This window comes from Sceloporus occidentalis, unplaced genomic scaffold, assembly GCF_023333645.1.
Source record: "Sceloporus occidentalis isolate IW3139 unplaced genomic scaffold, rSceOcc1.0.p SCAF_3, whole genome shotgun sequence".
In the NCBI taxonomy this organism is placed as follows: domain Eukaryota; kingdom Metazoa; phylum Chordata; class Lepidosauria; order Squamata; family Phrynosomatidae; genus Sceloporus; species Sceloporus occidentalis.
Window position 1 is genome coordinate 65,066,464 of NW_028316983.1, and position 14,564 is coordinate 65,081,027.

The 14,564-nt window shown below is 44.8% G+C and overlaps 1 protein-coding gene across 1 annotated transcript; it reads left to right on the forward strand.

Moving 5' to 3' along the window:
* The first annotated feature begins 214 nt into the window (after positions 1 to 214).
* CDKN1A (cyclin dependent kinase inhibitor 1A) lies at positions 215 to 14,357 on the forward strand. Its single transcript, XM_089514759.1, has 4 exons — positions 215 to 311; positions 3,952 to 4,129; positions 10,533 to 10,943; positions 12,096 to 14,357. The coding sequence occupies exons 3-4, from the start codon at positions 10,541 to 10,543 to the stop codon at positions 12,143 to 12,145; spliced, it is 453 nt and encodes a 150-aa protein (XP_089370885.1). The 5' UTR covers positions 215 to 311; positions 3,952 to 4,129; positions 10,533 to 10,540; the 3' UTR covers positions 12,146 to 14,357.
* Positions 14,358 to 14,564: the final 207 nt, after the last annotated feature.

Below are 14,564 nucleotides of genomic sequence, written 5' to 3' on the forward strand. Positions count from 1 at the left end.
CCTTGGAAAGGGTCCCTTGGGGCTGGGGCTGGCCGGGGGGGGGGGGGAAGGTAGCACTAGCAGCAGGATGACCAAACTGGAGCGAGGCGGGAGGAGGAGGAGGAGGAGGCTCTTTGGAAATTCCTGGAAGGGAGGGGGCAGTGAAGCCCCGCCCCTCCCGCAATGGCCTATATATAGCCCTGCGAGGGAGTCCGGGACTCAGAGCTGTCTGGAGCGCTGGCTGGGTTTGGTCGAGGAAGGCAGCGGGCGGGAGGCGAGCTGTGGACTTCTTCTTCTTCTTCCCCAGCGGGGCTTGGGATCCCAGCGAAGAGGTGGGTTACCTTTACAGGAGTTTCCTTTTTGGGAGGGGGGGCAGTGGGAGAAGGTATTTCCTTGCTTGTGGTGCTCTTTCCAGTCGCTTGTGACTTATGGCGACCCTAAAGGCGAGCTTAGGGTCAGCCGCCTCTTCTTCTTCTTGTCAGCCTTGAGCATCCTCCGCTGTTGTGGACACTTCACTCCCTATCCCCCCTTTCCTTCTTCGGGACTTGCTGCCTCTTCCTTTCGGGAGAGAAGCATCCTCTCTCTCCCCACTTGTTTTCCGGGATGAAGGAAGGAATGCCCTGCTGGTATCCTGACCGCGGGTCCCGTCATTCGGATTCTCTGTTCCGTTTTCATGCCTAGGAAGAGGCTGCGCTCCTCGGGGCAGCCGTCCCCAAACTCTGCCCCCCTTTGAGAGAGTTGTCTTTTTGGACTTCAGCTCCCAGAAGCCTCAGCAGTCTTGGCCAATAGTCTGGGATTCTGGGAGCTGAAGTCCCAAAATTCCCTTAAAGGGCACAGTTTGGGGAGCACTGCCTTACAGGACAGTCCACCTGTTACCTCCTTTTCCCTCTGGCAGGCTGCATCCACACTGGAGGAATAACCCGGTTTGGCGCCGCTTTAACTCTTTGTCTGGCTCAAGGCTGTGGAATTCTGGGAGTTGGGGTTTGTTGTGGGGCCCAGAGCGGAGCTTTGGTCCGAAACGGTGGCACAACAAGGCTTGGATGGGAGGAAGAAGGTGCTTCCAAAGGAAAGGCGGTGGATGGATGGACTGAGGGAGGAGGGAGGGGGTCCTTTCGAAAAAGAAGGAGGATTTGGGGTTGGAAAACAAAAGCGATGAGCAGTGGCTGCATCCACACTGCAGAAATAATGCGCTTGGACCCCGCTCCGACTGTCAAGAAGTTCCTCCTGATGTGGAATCTCTTTTCCTGGAGCTTATTCTCCGGAGCGGCAGAAAACAAGCTTTCTCCCTCCTCAGCATGACATCCCTTCAGATGCTTAAACAGGGCTGTCATAGCACCTCTAAACCGTCTCTTCTCCAGGCTAGACATCCTCAGTTCCATACGTCCTTTCCATACACAAAGGGTTTTGATTTTGAATTGACATTGTCGCATACCAAGGGGGTATATATATACATATGTTTGTCCCTGGTTTCCACTCCAACAAATGCACCTGAGGAAGTAGACTAGGAAACGCTTCTGAGCAAGTAGACTTTAGTCTAGGAAATGCACCTGAGGAACTAGACTGAAGTCTAAGAAATGCATCTGAGGAAGTAGACTCAAGTCTAGGAAAGCTCCTGAGTGCTGCCAACTTTTCTTCCAGTGAGTCTCAAAGGTGCTGCAAGATCTCTGGTTAATACTAGTGATGGAGTTGCCAGAATCCCATAGCATTGAGCCAGTGTGGATGATGCGCCCACAGTGTCTTCTTTGGCCGGCCTTTCCTGGTTCAGTGACCCAGGCTCTTTCGCTGGCCTTTCTTGGCCATACTGGGGGTGATCTTTCTCGGGCCCAAAGCGAGTTTGTCTGGACATGCCCTGCCAGGAAGGGAGTGCTAAAAGGTGTTGCTTCTGCTTACACATCGGGAGGAGCTGGTGTGGCCTGGGATGACTCAGTGGGGCAGTCATTGCTCTCGGGATGAGGTCAGAGGCTGCATCCTCAACGGCAGGCTTAACCCAGTTTGACACCGCTTTAACTGCCCACAGCTCCAGGCTACGCAATACTGGAAAATGGTAGCTTTGTGAGAGTTTTGAATCTCCTCTGTCAGATGCACAGTGTTTCATAGTCTGGACTCTGGAGTGTCAGGGATCTTGGAGCAAATTTGGATAATTTTGTGCAAATGGGTTTTGAAGCTTGCAAGACTGGCTCTCCCAGGCATTTGAAGCGAAAGCAGACTACTATAAGAGGCACAGATGGTAGAATTCAAAGACATAGCTGTGTTAGTCTTTAAAAACCAGTATGCAAATGGATCTTGGAGCATCTTTGAGACTAATTGAAAGAAAGAAGTTGGTAGCATGATCTTTCCTAGACACCAGCCTCCTTCCATCAACATGCCTCTGAGTTCAAGTCTACAAAAGCTCATGGTCCCAACTTCTTTATTTTAGTTAGTCTCAAAGGTGCCACAAGATCCCTTGGTGTACAAAGTTACAAAGGGCTCACCACCCACAGCTAGGGCTGAAATCCCATTTCTTTCAGATTTTGACATTTGAACTCCTGAATTCGGTGCGCTAGGTGCTTTGTTTCACCACTAATGTAAGATGTTCCTTCGTTTAGTTAAATTGCTGCAGAAGACATTGAATACTGAGTGCAAGTGAATGTCTGCTATTGAGATGTCATATGTGAGAGATTCAGTATAGGCTACTTGGACTAGATTGAGCAGATTTAATCTTAATTCATAAAGCAAGTGTAAGAGAGGGGTTTGTTTGAGTGTCTAGCTGTGGTAGACAGCTATACTGTGACACTGGGGCTTTGCATTCTGCTCAGCCAAAGGAGTCTTGTAGGGTTGGTTTCTTGTTTTTGTTGTGTGCCTTCAATTCCTATCAGACTTATGGGGATCCTAAGGCGGTGAACCTACCATGAGGGTTTTATTGGCAAGTTTCTTCAGAGTGGTTTTTTTGCCATTGAGGCTGAGAAAGTGTGACTTTCCCAAGGTCACCCAATGGGTTTCCATGGCTCAGCAGGGATGGTGGTAGCAACTTAAAAGCACAGATAGGGCATTTGTTTTGGAATATATGCAGCTTAAACAGCATGAAATCTGCACTACAGAAATGATCCACTTGGACATCAGTTTGGGGAATGCTATGGAATTCTGGGATTTGTAGTTTGCAGTGGCATCAGAGTTCTCTGACAGAGAAGACTAAATGTCTCACAGAATTCCATAGCATGGAGCCGTGGCAGTTAAAGTGGTGTCAAATGGATCATTTCTGCAGTGAGGATGCAGCCAGAGGAGTCTAGGCCCGGCCTAGCCAAGCCTAAGGTCCTGAGCAAGGCCTTTTTTGGTGGGGAAATGAGGAGACCAATTGTCCATGTTTTTTTCTCGGTAGGAGAAAAGTAGCCACTCATCTTTCCTCTTTCCTCACCTCAAAGGAAGATGAAGTGCTGCAAAATGGAGGACCTTCCAGAAAAATGGGAGGACATGACCTAATAAAAGCTTTTTAAAACCCCCAAACACACTCCTACAAATGTCAATTCAGGCTTCATAGGGCCAAAAAGAGACTGCAGAAATAATCAAGCTTGAGACCACTTTAACTTGCCTGGTTTGATGCTAGGGAATTCTGGGAACTGTCGTTTTGTGAGACATTGAGAGCCCTGGTACCGCAACAAACTACAGTTCCCAAAATTCCCAAGCACTGAGTCAGGGCAGTTAAAGTGGTCTCAAGATGGATTATTTCCCCAGTCTGTTCTGGAATTCCTCCTGGGCAGGTTGGAATGTAGGGCCTGTCCTCCAAAAGGAAGATGCCATCTCTGGTCAGCCTGGGTTTGGTGGATGTCTTTACTTCCTCAGAACAATGCCACAAAGAGTGGGATATACACACAGCATTTAGTAAAAATAATGCCAAGGGCAGAAGAGTCTGAGGAGAGGGTCTTTTCAGGGGCTGTGACCCCACAAGATGGGGTTATGGGGTTGGTGTGTCTCACTCTCCGCCTTTTTCCTCCCCAGCCTCGGCCACAGTCCAGCGCGCCTCTCTGGAAGGAGCTGCAGCCAGACTGCCTTTTCCAAAGCGAGCAACAACAACAACCACAATAAAAGTCGAGTCGGGAACAAGGAGTTCCCAGCCGAGAAGAGAACATCGGCAGCTGGGCGGAGAGTCAAGAGAACTCGTGCGTCCGTCTGCCCAGTGAGTCCCACCCAAAAGCAAAGTGCTGATGATGCTGATGCTGCTCCTGGGTCACTGCCATCTCTCCTCCTCTCTGCTGCTTTTTCTTGGCTTTGGCGGGGCCAGCTCAGGAAAGCGGAGTAGCTGGGAGGGTGACCAGGGATGCCCTCCTTTTCCAGGACGGGTCCTCCATTTCAGTCTTCTGCTTGGAGGAATTCCAAAGCATCCTCCATTTGGAGCAGGACTAAGAAGCGTGCATTTACATATTTCTCTGAGTGGTTTTTAAAAAACTTATTTTGCTTGCAACTTCCATGTTTTCTCGGAAGGTCCTCCATTTTGTGGTGAAATGTAGGATGTGCCCTGGAAAAAGAGGATGTCTCAGGTCACCCCAAGGCTGATCAGATGCCCTCCTCACTGTGAAGGAGGACAAACCACCGCAGAATGGAGGACCTTCCGCGAAGGAGGACATCTGATCACTCTCAGGGTGACCAGAGAGGTCCTCCTTTTGCAGGGCATGTTTTATATTTCAATCATCTGCCCAGGAGGAATTTCAAAATGTCTTCCATTTGGAGCAGGACTAAGAAGCATGCATTTATATTTCTCTGAGTGTTTTTTTTTAACTTGGTCATGACTTTTTTTGGAAGGTCCTCCATTTTGTGGTGGCTTGCCCTCCTTCGTGGTGAGGAGGACATCTGATCACCCTTTAAGCCAACCCAGACCTTTAATGGCTGGTGTTTTTGGCTACTGCAGGGTGACCAGAGATGTCCTCTGGACCTGTCCTACATTTCAACCTCCTGTCCAGAACAAATTTCAAAATGCCCTCCATTTTGAGCATGGCCAAAAAGCACGAATTTACACTTATAGGACTGTTTTTTTAGCTTTTTTTTTGGTCACAACCTTCATGTTTTCTTGGAAGGTCCTCCATTTTGTGGTGCCTTATCTTCCATCTTGGTGAGGAGGACACCTGATCACCCTCAGTGTGACCAGAGGTCCTCCTTTTCCAGGACCTGTCCTACATTTCAACTTTCTGTCCAGGAGGAATTCCAAAACATCCTCCATTTTGAGCATGACTAAAAAGTATGCACTTACATTTCAAAGCTTTTATTTGGCCACAACCTCCATGATTTCTTGAAAGGTCCTCCATTTTGCGGTGCATTGTCCTTTCCGGTGAGGAGGACATCTGGTCACCCTTTGAGCCAACCCAAATCTTCAGTGGCTGGTGTTTTTGGCTACCACAGGGTGCCTTTTCCAGGGCATGCCCTACATTTCAACCTTCTGTCCAGGAGAAACATCAAAATGTCCTCCATCTGGAGCATGACTCCCTCATTCTTCTATGGATTTATTTATTCATTCATTTATTTTTGCAAGGGGTTAGGGTTAGCTGAACAACCACCTCGAATTCCATACACACAGACCATGGCTTGGGGTGTGGTTGTGGTTGGAAGGGGGGGGGGGTGCAGTGAGGCGGGGCCGTAGTAAGTCTGCTGCAGAAAATAGGTCTGTGTATAGCAAGCAGGAAGGTTGTTTCGCAACTTCTGGGGCGGCACGTGACGCCTGGGTCTGTGGGGCCAGATGACGTCAGCCCTGGGGGTGGCTGCCTCGCACGCTCTTCCTCCTCCTATGATAAGCAATTTCTTTCTCTCTCTGTTTGCTCTCCTCCGACGGGTGACTTCCAGGGAGATCAGTAACACCAGAAGCCTAGGCTTGAGCCTTGTACAGTTGACCCTCCATATATCAAAGGATTATTTTATCCTCAGATTGAAAATACATTTCATACATACATACATACATATATATATTCCAAAAAGCAAATCCTGATTATGCTATTTTATATAAGGACTTTATCAGGGCCATGTGGGCCATTAAATCCTGTGACTATGGATTGTTTTCAAATGATGTTTTGTGACATTGCCATATCCCGGCAATATTATTACTACTACTACTACTACTATTATCTCATGAATAAAGCAGCGAAATCGTGCCGCTTTTCATTCATGGGACAGTTTTGCCTCTATTCATGGGATAATGGCGACCTCATGTGAAAACAATCCCATTCTTGTGGGATATTCACAGACCACATCATGAGGAGGCATGACTCACTGGAAAAAAACAATAATGCTAGGAAAGGTGGAGGGAAGCAGAAAGAGAGGAAGGCCACATGTTAGATAGATGGACTGTGTTAAGGAGGTCTTGGGTATGAATTTGCAGGACCTGAGTAGAGCAGTGGAGCATAGGGAGTCTTGGAGATGCCTCATCTATAGGGTCACCATGGGTCGAGATTGACTTGAGGGTGGATAACAAGAACAAATGGCTATTTATTCACAGGATGTGGCTGTTTGCCTCCCATGTGATAAAGTCCTAAGAAACACCATTCTACTGTGCCATTGTATTGAATGGGACTTCACAGATTTTGGTATCCACAAGGTGGTGGTTCTGGAACCAAACCAAGTGGATATCAAGGGCCCACTGTACTCAGGGTGACCAGCTGTCCTCACCACAAAGGAGGACAAGGCACCATGAAATGTAGGACATTCCAGGGGAAAATAGAGGACCTGACCAAATAAAAGCTAAAACACTAGAAATATCAGAAGCATGATGGGGTATCCACACTGTAGAAATAATCTGGTTTGACCCCCACTTTAACTCTTAACAGCTTTGGTGCCACAACATACTACAGTTCCCAGAATTCCATAGCATGGAGCCATGGATGCAGCCTTAGTCATGCTTCAAAATGGAGGACCTTTTGAAATATTTCCTGGATAGAAGGTTGAAATGGAGAACCTGTCCTGGAAAAGAGGATGTTTCTGGTCACCCTGGTTGTACTATAACTCTGGGGTCCAAGATTCAAATTCCTACTTGGCCATGGAAACTATGACCCTGGGAAAGTCTCACACTCTCAGCCTCAGAGGATGGCCATGGCAAACTCTCCTCTGAAGAAACTTGCTAAGAAAATCCCATGATAGGGTCACCATAAGTCAGAAAGGACTTGAAGGCGCACAACAATGACAAAACAAAACAAAAATTAACACCAGGGCACCAAGTGGTGAGGAGCTTTGTGGCTGGGAAGACAATGCTCTGAACTGCTGAAAGTCTTCTCTCTCCCCCCCCCCCCTTTCTTTTTAAAGGTACTGTTTCAACTGCACTGACCTAGATTCTGACTGAGTGGCTTTTGCCATGCTTTTTAATAGTTTGCCCTCAAGCGATCCCATTACAGGGTTTTCTTGTCAAGTTTCTCCAGAGGGGGGGTGGGGGGTGGGGGGTGGTGGCGATTGCCATTCTCTTAGTCTGAGAGAATGTGACATGCCCAAGGTCACCCAGTGGGTTTTTTGGCCAAGACGGAATTTGAACCCTGCTCTCCAGAGTCACAGTCCAGAGCTCAAACCACTACGCCACCCACCAGTTCTAGGAAAAGTTACACTCCTGGATTACATCCTGCAGAGCTGCAGTGCATCTCAGTTGCCGTATGAAATAACCTTTTCAGGCCCTGCCAAAGGATGAAGTCTTGAAACTCTGGGACTTCTTGGTTAGCAGGGTGGACAACATCATCTTCCAGCCACCTTGACCCCCCTCTCCCCACAATTTTAGTTGTTTTCACAACTAAACATATTTTCCCACCAGCATTAAACTGTCTCCAGTTTTTAGTATTTTGGGATCATATGGTCTTACATGAGTAAGTAAGACCCAATGGTCTTACAAAAGACATGTTCATGGTAGAGGTAAAAAGTGATATAACTGGTTTTTTCGGTGGAACAAATTAACTGCCAATGTTTGCAGTCTCTCCTTATGGGTGCAGCTATAGGAACTGTCATGATGAGCAAGGACAGTATTTCAAATGTTAGTAATTCAGATACCTTTAAGTAGGGCTGAGAGGCTCTTGACTGAAACCTCCTTCCAGTCAGTGTCAGCTGTACTGGCACAGATGGGTGAATGCTTATATGAGGAAGTGCTTGGGCTTTCAGTGTCTTCATGACAAAGCAGCCTGACAGGTGCACTTCTCTTCAGGCTGAGGTATAGCTGTGAGGAAACTCCTTATAAAACATCTTTCCTTTTACATCTGCCCAACTTTACTGCCACTACACTGGAAGAGAACCATCCCTGATCTTTAAAAGCACCAAGTTTAAGTGATTTCTCTGGAATGAATACCCAGAGGCTGACCTTCAGGACTCTGGAAGCATGTTTACTGTAAGGAAGACATCTAAATCCACTTGCATAAGTTAGTTGGTAGTCTGTGGTCAGCTGGCTGGCATGTGTTTGCATGCATGCATGTGTGTGCACGCGCACACACATCCCTATGTGATAAAGTTCAGCTTATTATATTTTTAATACTTGTTTGAATTTACATCCCATCAGTGTTCAGGGCAGCTGAAAGGCATAAGATTAAAAAATGTGGAACTGTAATACAACATCAGAGCTGACCCTTCTTTACTGTGCTTTGTCCTTGCTTGTGACAACTATTCTCTGCTGTTCTCAGAACAAAAATGCTGCTCAGAACTTGAGTGGGGCCAAAGTTTATGGGGTGAGAGCAGCCATGGGAATTGAAGGTGCCTGGCAGTCACTTTGCTCCAGTGGCTTGAAGTGGTGACTTAACAAGTTATCAAGTTGAGGCCTGTCCTTGGCAGTAGTGTTACCTGCCAGGACTTGTTCAGTTGTGCCTAAAATTCTCAGTGAGGTCATTCAGCATAGCTGCTTATAAAGAGAGCGTGAAGATGCTTGCTATTTTTAAACATCTTGTTTCTTCGCTCTAGCCTGAACATTGAGGGAAGGCAACATCATCAGTCATATTGGCCAATAGAGATGGTTGTGGTCTGGAAAAGTACTGCCCAAACAAGATGGAGGCTGATGGTGGTCTGGAAAAATACTGGCCTCAAGACAACAGTAGAAAGGGCAGTGCAGTTTTGTTAAACTTCTTGGTGGGCCCAGCCTTCTGTACATAACCCACGCATATTTACCGTTGACATTAAAGGTGGCTTTAGGAGACTTAAGCTGGTCTATAATGTGACTGTATGCACTGACTAGATGGGGCATTAGATTGCTTTATAGCATCTACTCTGAATTAATGACATTTGATCCCTATGAAAATAGATGAGGCCTATGGGCTGATGGAGAAATGTGTGGGTGTTGATCACCCTTGTCTGCAGTTTGGATGTTTGGGTGGTCCAGCTGCAGGGAGGAATGAGGAGACAGTATACAGTGAACTCTAGCTCCTTGTGGGTTGAGACCATTGAATGTGCTGAAACAGCAGATCCAAACCCAGCTGTGTAGATTTACCAGCCTATGAGTCACTAGCAACCTTTGGTGCCTAAGGCTATCCACACCTGTTAGAAAATGGTTAATCTAGCCTTGTATATATACAGAGCAGGTGGGGTTTGGCACTGTCAATGCTAAAAGGACATGTGTAGTGTAATCTTGTACATGTTTACCCAGGAATCACTCCTACAGGGTTTAGTGGAGATCACTCCCTAGTAACTGTGTTAGGATTGCACTCCTAGCAATATTTCTTGCTCATGGATTTCCTGTACAGCTCTATGTTTCTTAGAACCTGTATGTAGTTGCACTATTTGCTTTGTCCTGTGATGCTTCCAACACAATGGTGAGTGGAGTTTTAAAACAGGATACCTCTTACTCTTTGGAATCTTTCAGATCTGGGTGAGTGTGGGAAATGCCTTCAATATCTTTCTCATCTCCTCATTAGGGCTGTTAACAGTATTTTAATTATTTTAAACCCACCTAAACTAGTTGTAAGAGTATGGACATAACTGGCAAGATCTTGCAGGAACAAAAACATTTCAATACTTCCAGCTATTGAATAGCTGTTTAATTTTAAAACATGCTGTTTACAGTGTAGGAGGTGTGCACCATGTGCTCAGTGGAAAGAACACTGTGGTAGCATTGGCAATTAGGCTGAATGGCTATACTGCTCTCCCAGTGAACCTGTGACAGTGAATGTACCTGTAGATCTCTCCAAGGAAGGCTTATTGATGATTGTAGGCAGTCCAGCTGCATATAAAGGCAATGACCCTTTAAAACAAAAGTGGGAATTATGTGGCCCTGCAGTTATGTTGGACTGTATCTCCAGTGAGTCAGTGGAAAGGAATGCTGAGAATTGCAGTCCCAAGATCTGTATGGTGGCACTGTTCTTGCCTATTCACGCTTGGGGCCTGGGATATCTAAAGAGACTTCCATACAACTAACTTGCATGTTCTGGTTCTTGCATGAGGTCTTGCTTTCAGTCCTCTCATCATTAGAGGTACAGCTGGTGGTGTTCCAGGACAGTCTCCCCTGTATGACATTTGGCTATGGACAGTGATTTTATTTTTCAAGATCATAGTTCATTTGTTGGCCACCTTAGAACAAAAGATAACCTTTATGTGTGTGTGTGTGAATTCTAGAGAGGGTTTGTAAATCTTGCTTATCTTCCTCCTAGCTGGAAACATGCCCTTGTTTGAGAGTAATATCAGACAGCCCTCCTGTAGCAGGAAGCTTTGCAGAAACCTCTTTGGACCAGTGGATCATGAACAGCTCCAGAAAGAGTTCCAGTCCTTGATGAGAGCCCAGCTAGAGGAGGCCCAGCAAAAGTGGAACTTTGACTTTGAAAGGGAAACTCCACTTGAAGGCAACTACAAATGGGAGAAGGTCTCCCTTGTGCATACACTTCCACCTCAAGACCATCTGAAGAGCCACACAAAGGAGAACAAGTACAATGGTGAGAAGAGTTTGAACTCCCCTGTGGCTCTCAAGAAGCCTGCAAAGATGGACAATCCTGTACAAATGGGCTTTGAAGCGTGCAAGACTGGCTCTCCGAGTTGTTTGAAGCGAAAGCAGACTACTATAAAAGGTGCAGATGATAGAATTCAAAGACCTAACTGTGTTAGTCTGGAAAATCAGTATGCAAAGGGTTCTTTTAGCACCTTTGAGACTAACTGAAAGAAAGAAGTTGGTCGCATGAGCTTTCGTAGACTTGAGCCTATTTGCATAAACGTGCATCTGAGGAAGTAGGCTCAAGTCTACAAAAGCTCATGCTCCCAACTTCTTTCTGCTACAAGATCCCTTTGCATATAAAGTTACAAATGGATCACCATCCACAGCAAGAACTGAAATCCCATTTGAATTTCTGAATTCAGTGTACCAAACCTAGGTGCTTTGTTCACCACCACTGTAAGATATTCCTTAATTTAATTGAATTGCTTTTTAATTAAATTTTATTACATAAAATAGATTGCTGTAGAAGATATTAAATAATGAATACTGAATGCAAGTGAATGTCTGCTATTGACATGTCATATATGAGATTCAGACTAGATTAAGTAGATTTAATCATAATTCATAAAGCAGGAGCAGGAAAGGGGTTTATTTGAGTTTCTAGCTGTGGTAGACTGGGGCATTTCATTTCATTCTTTTCAGCCAAAGGATTCTTGTATAGTTGATGGTAGTAGCTAAAATCACAGCTAGGGTATTTGATTTGGAATATATACATCTTAAATAGTATGACTAAGGCTACATCTTTAATGCTGAATTATTCCAGTTTGACACCACTTTAACTGCCGTAGCTCTCAACGCTATGGAATTCTGGAATTTGTAGATGTTGCACCAGAGCTTTCTGACAAAGAAGGCTAAATAGCTCACAAAAATACAATTACTAGAGTTCCATAGCAATGACCAATGGCAGTTAAAGTGACATCAAACTGGATTATTTCTGCAGTGTGGATGCACCCCGGGTGAGACAAAAAGATCTTCAAATGTTAAACGAGGGAATTAAGTTCTGAGTAATTAAATGTCCAAAGTTCTGGGTGAACTTACCTGAGAAGTTCTACTGAATATCTTGGGATATCATTTGTACTCTGAGTAAGCATTTGTACTCTGAGACTCTCGCTGATGGTTGTTCTGAAACTTCCGAATAGATTACTCTGTGCTATGTAGACATACTTCCCAGCACTATGCCCTGGTCTTCCTACTGACATGTTCATTTTTTATTTATGCTCTTTTCCAGACTTCTACAGCTCAAAGAGGAGAACGATCCCTTGTAAGTCAAGCCCATGATGACTACACTGCAAGCAAAAAGCTTCTATGCAGTGTCTTGGCTGAAGGTCTTCACCACGGTTTGCTGACATGAGGCTATTTGGACACAGCACCCAGTGATGTCATCAAGATGCCTATTTGAAGGAGCAGCTAATCAGAGTTAGCAGTCTTGCTCTGAAGACTCTTACAGGCCTCTTAGATTGCATAAACTGTTTAGTGGACTAGTATAACACTTCAGAAGGATGTAGAATTCTTTCTTTAATTATTTTACAGCACTGGAGCTTTATGTGCAATGGAATATTGTAAAACCTCATCTTAAATCAGACTTTAAAAGTTTCTGGGAAGATAATATTTCTCAAGAGGCAACTGCAAGTGGGGCTGGTGTGACGAATGTGGGAAACATGAGAGCAGGTTCTGCTTGTGGGTGATATTCTGTCTCGTATCTTGTCCACTTGCTAGTTTTCATGTACCTGCCAGGCGAAAGCTTGTGTGTGAATTACTTTGCAAGGTCTAACATCCCAGTATTTGTAAAGGATAATGCTTTCCCAGCTCTGTGATCATGCTGGTTTTTGTAAACTGTTCAGTTAAGCAACGAGCTGAGAATAGAAAAGGACTGGATTGTTGTAATGTTGTCTGGGAAGTGAATTCCTTTTCTAAGCATTAAGACCTTGTTGAGTAATAAATGCTCACCTATATTATTGCAGACCAGTACCTTTTGATAGTATCAGGCTTCACTTGTATCTGATAAAGGAGAGTATGTGAATACTTATTCAACTTCTCTCATGGGCAGCTTAAACATCATTTTGTTAAACTGGTCAAAAATAGTGCTACGCGAAATCCCATGCATGACACTAGCCTAAGGGGAAAGTGTAGGCCATCGGACTACTTACTGATTTTATTAGCTTCTGCCACATACTGTAGCATCAATATGTTGGCATAGCCACTCCTTCATTCTTGTGTCATTCAAAACTTGCTGCATATGACACTGTAACATGGTAAGCAATTAGTGAGGGAGAAGACTTCAGGGTTTGGTTTACAGTGGATGCCAGCAGAAATTGATATGATGTACACTTTGGCTTTCTTTTTTCTTATTTTTGTTTCATGGTGTAGTGATGACTGAGGATGACTCAGCGTTTGTAGTACTTTCCATAACTTATGTTGTTATCTGTGTCCTTGCTAGCAGTCCTCAGGGGATGGTGCATTTTCAGTCTGTCAATTATACTATTTAAAGCCACAGCTTAAATACTAAATGTGAGATAAACAAGTTCATAGGATTTCCACTTAGGAGTCACAACGTTGAAGATCACAATCTGAAATGCCATTTTTATAAATTAAAAATCCAACTCTAAAATGGCAAGATGAGAGCCAGATCCATTCAGCTCATTGTTAAGGGGTCTTCACTGCTGGAACAACATGGTAGGGACAGTATTCCGCTTTTCAAATCTTGTAGGCCCTAATGTGTATGGTGTTTGGTTTAATGGGGAGCTGCTTCCCTGGCAGGATATAAAGAGTGTAGAGCTTCACTTCAACCCTTTGTTGAAGAAAGAAGGGAAGAGGGGGGTGGAAATCCCATAGCTCTGGGAAAAGAAAGATACTAGTGGTACAGCTTATTTACCTGTACAGTTTCACCTGTGACATGTAGCATGGATGTATGTGTGTGCTACTTGAGGCCTCCTTCACCCTCATTCCTCTGAATGAAAAAGGGGAATGGTATAAATAGATGGTGAGGCCTGGTGGGTTGAAAGAAAAAAGAGATAGAGTTGAGGAATGGCATTGCAGAAGAAACTGAAGTACCGTAGACATGCTATATTTGAATATCTAAAATAATAACAACCCATAGTTTGTAAGCAAGTGCTCAGGTCAAGTCAACATGATTTCTACAAGGATTGCTTTATGAGAACACTTACCAGACTGAAAAGGCCATGGTTTGGGGGAAGTAGATTGATCTGTATTGTGTATATAAGTGGAGAGAGTGTAAGATTCATCCTGTTAAAGAACAGATTCAGGCACTTTCTTAATATAATTAGTTTGCCTATGTGTGCTGATCTTTTCTTTTCTTTTGGTTAGAGCTATTATGGGCAAGCCTGGCCTCTTTACCCATTGCACTTTTACCTTCAGGGTAATGCTAGGGCACTAGTCTCTGAGCACTAATCCATTTATTTGTGAATATGATGCTGCTGAACTGACTGACTAAGCCTAGGGCTTAAAATAAAGCCACTTCATAATGGAGCAATGCTTTTGTCTGGCGTGAGTCTTTGTGTAGGCTTGTACAAATCTTGAATGTTATAGGCACTGAAGACCAACTTTAAAATGGATGTGAGGAAGTATTAACGGGCAAAATTGGACCATGCTATTTTGCCTGCCAGTTGCATAAAGGAAAATGGGACAAGGCCATACCCATGATATCAAGAAGCTGGAGAGGATGATGCTAGAGGACAGT

Bases quoted from the DNA above. Each gene is read 5' to 3' on its own strand.
- CDKN1A (XM_089514759.1), top strand. From the start codon at position 10,541: ATGCCCTTGTTTGAGAGTAATATCAGACAGCCCTCCTGTAGCAGGAAG. The intron at 10,944-12,095 runs GTGCAGATGATA...GCTCTTTTCCAG, and splicing joins AAAGCAGACTACTATAAAAG to ACTTCTACAGCTCAAAGAGG.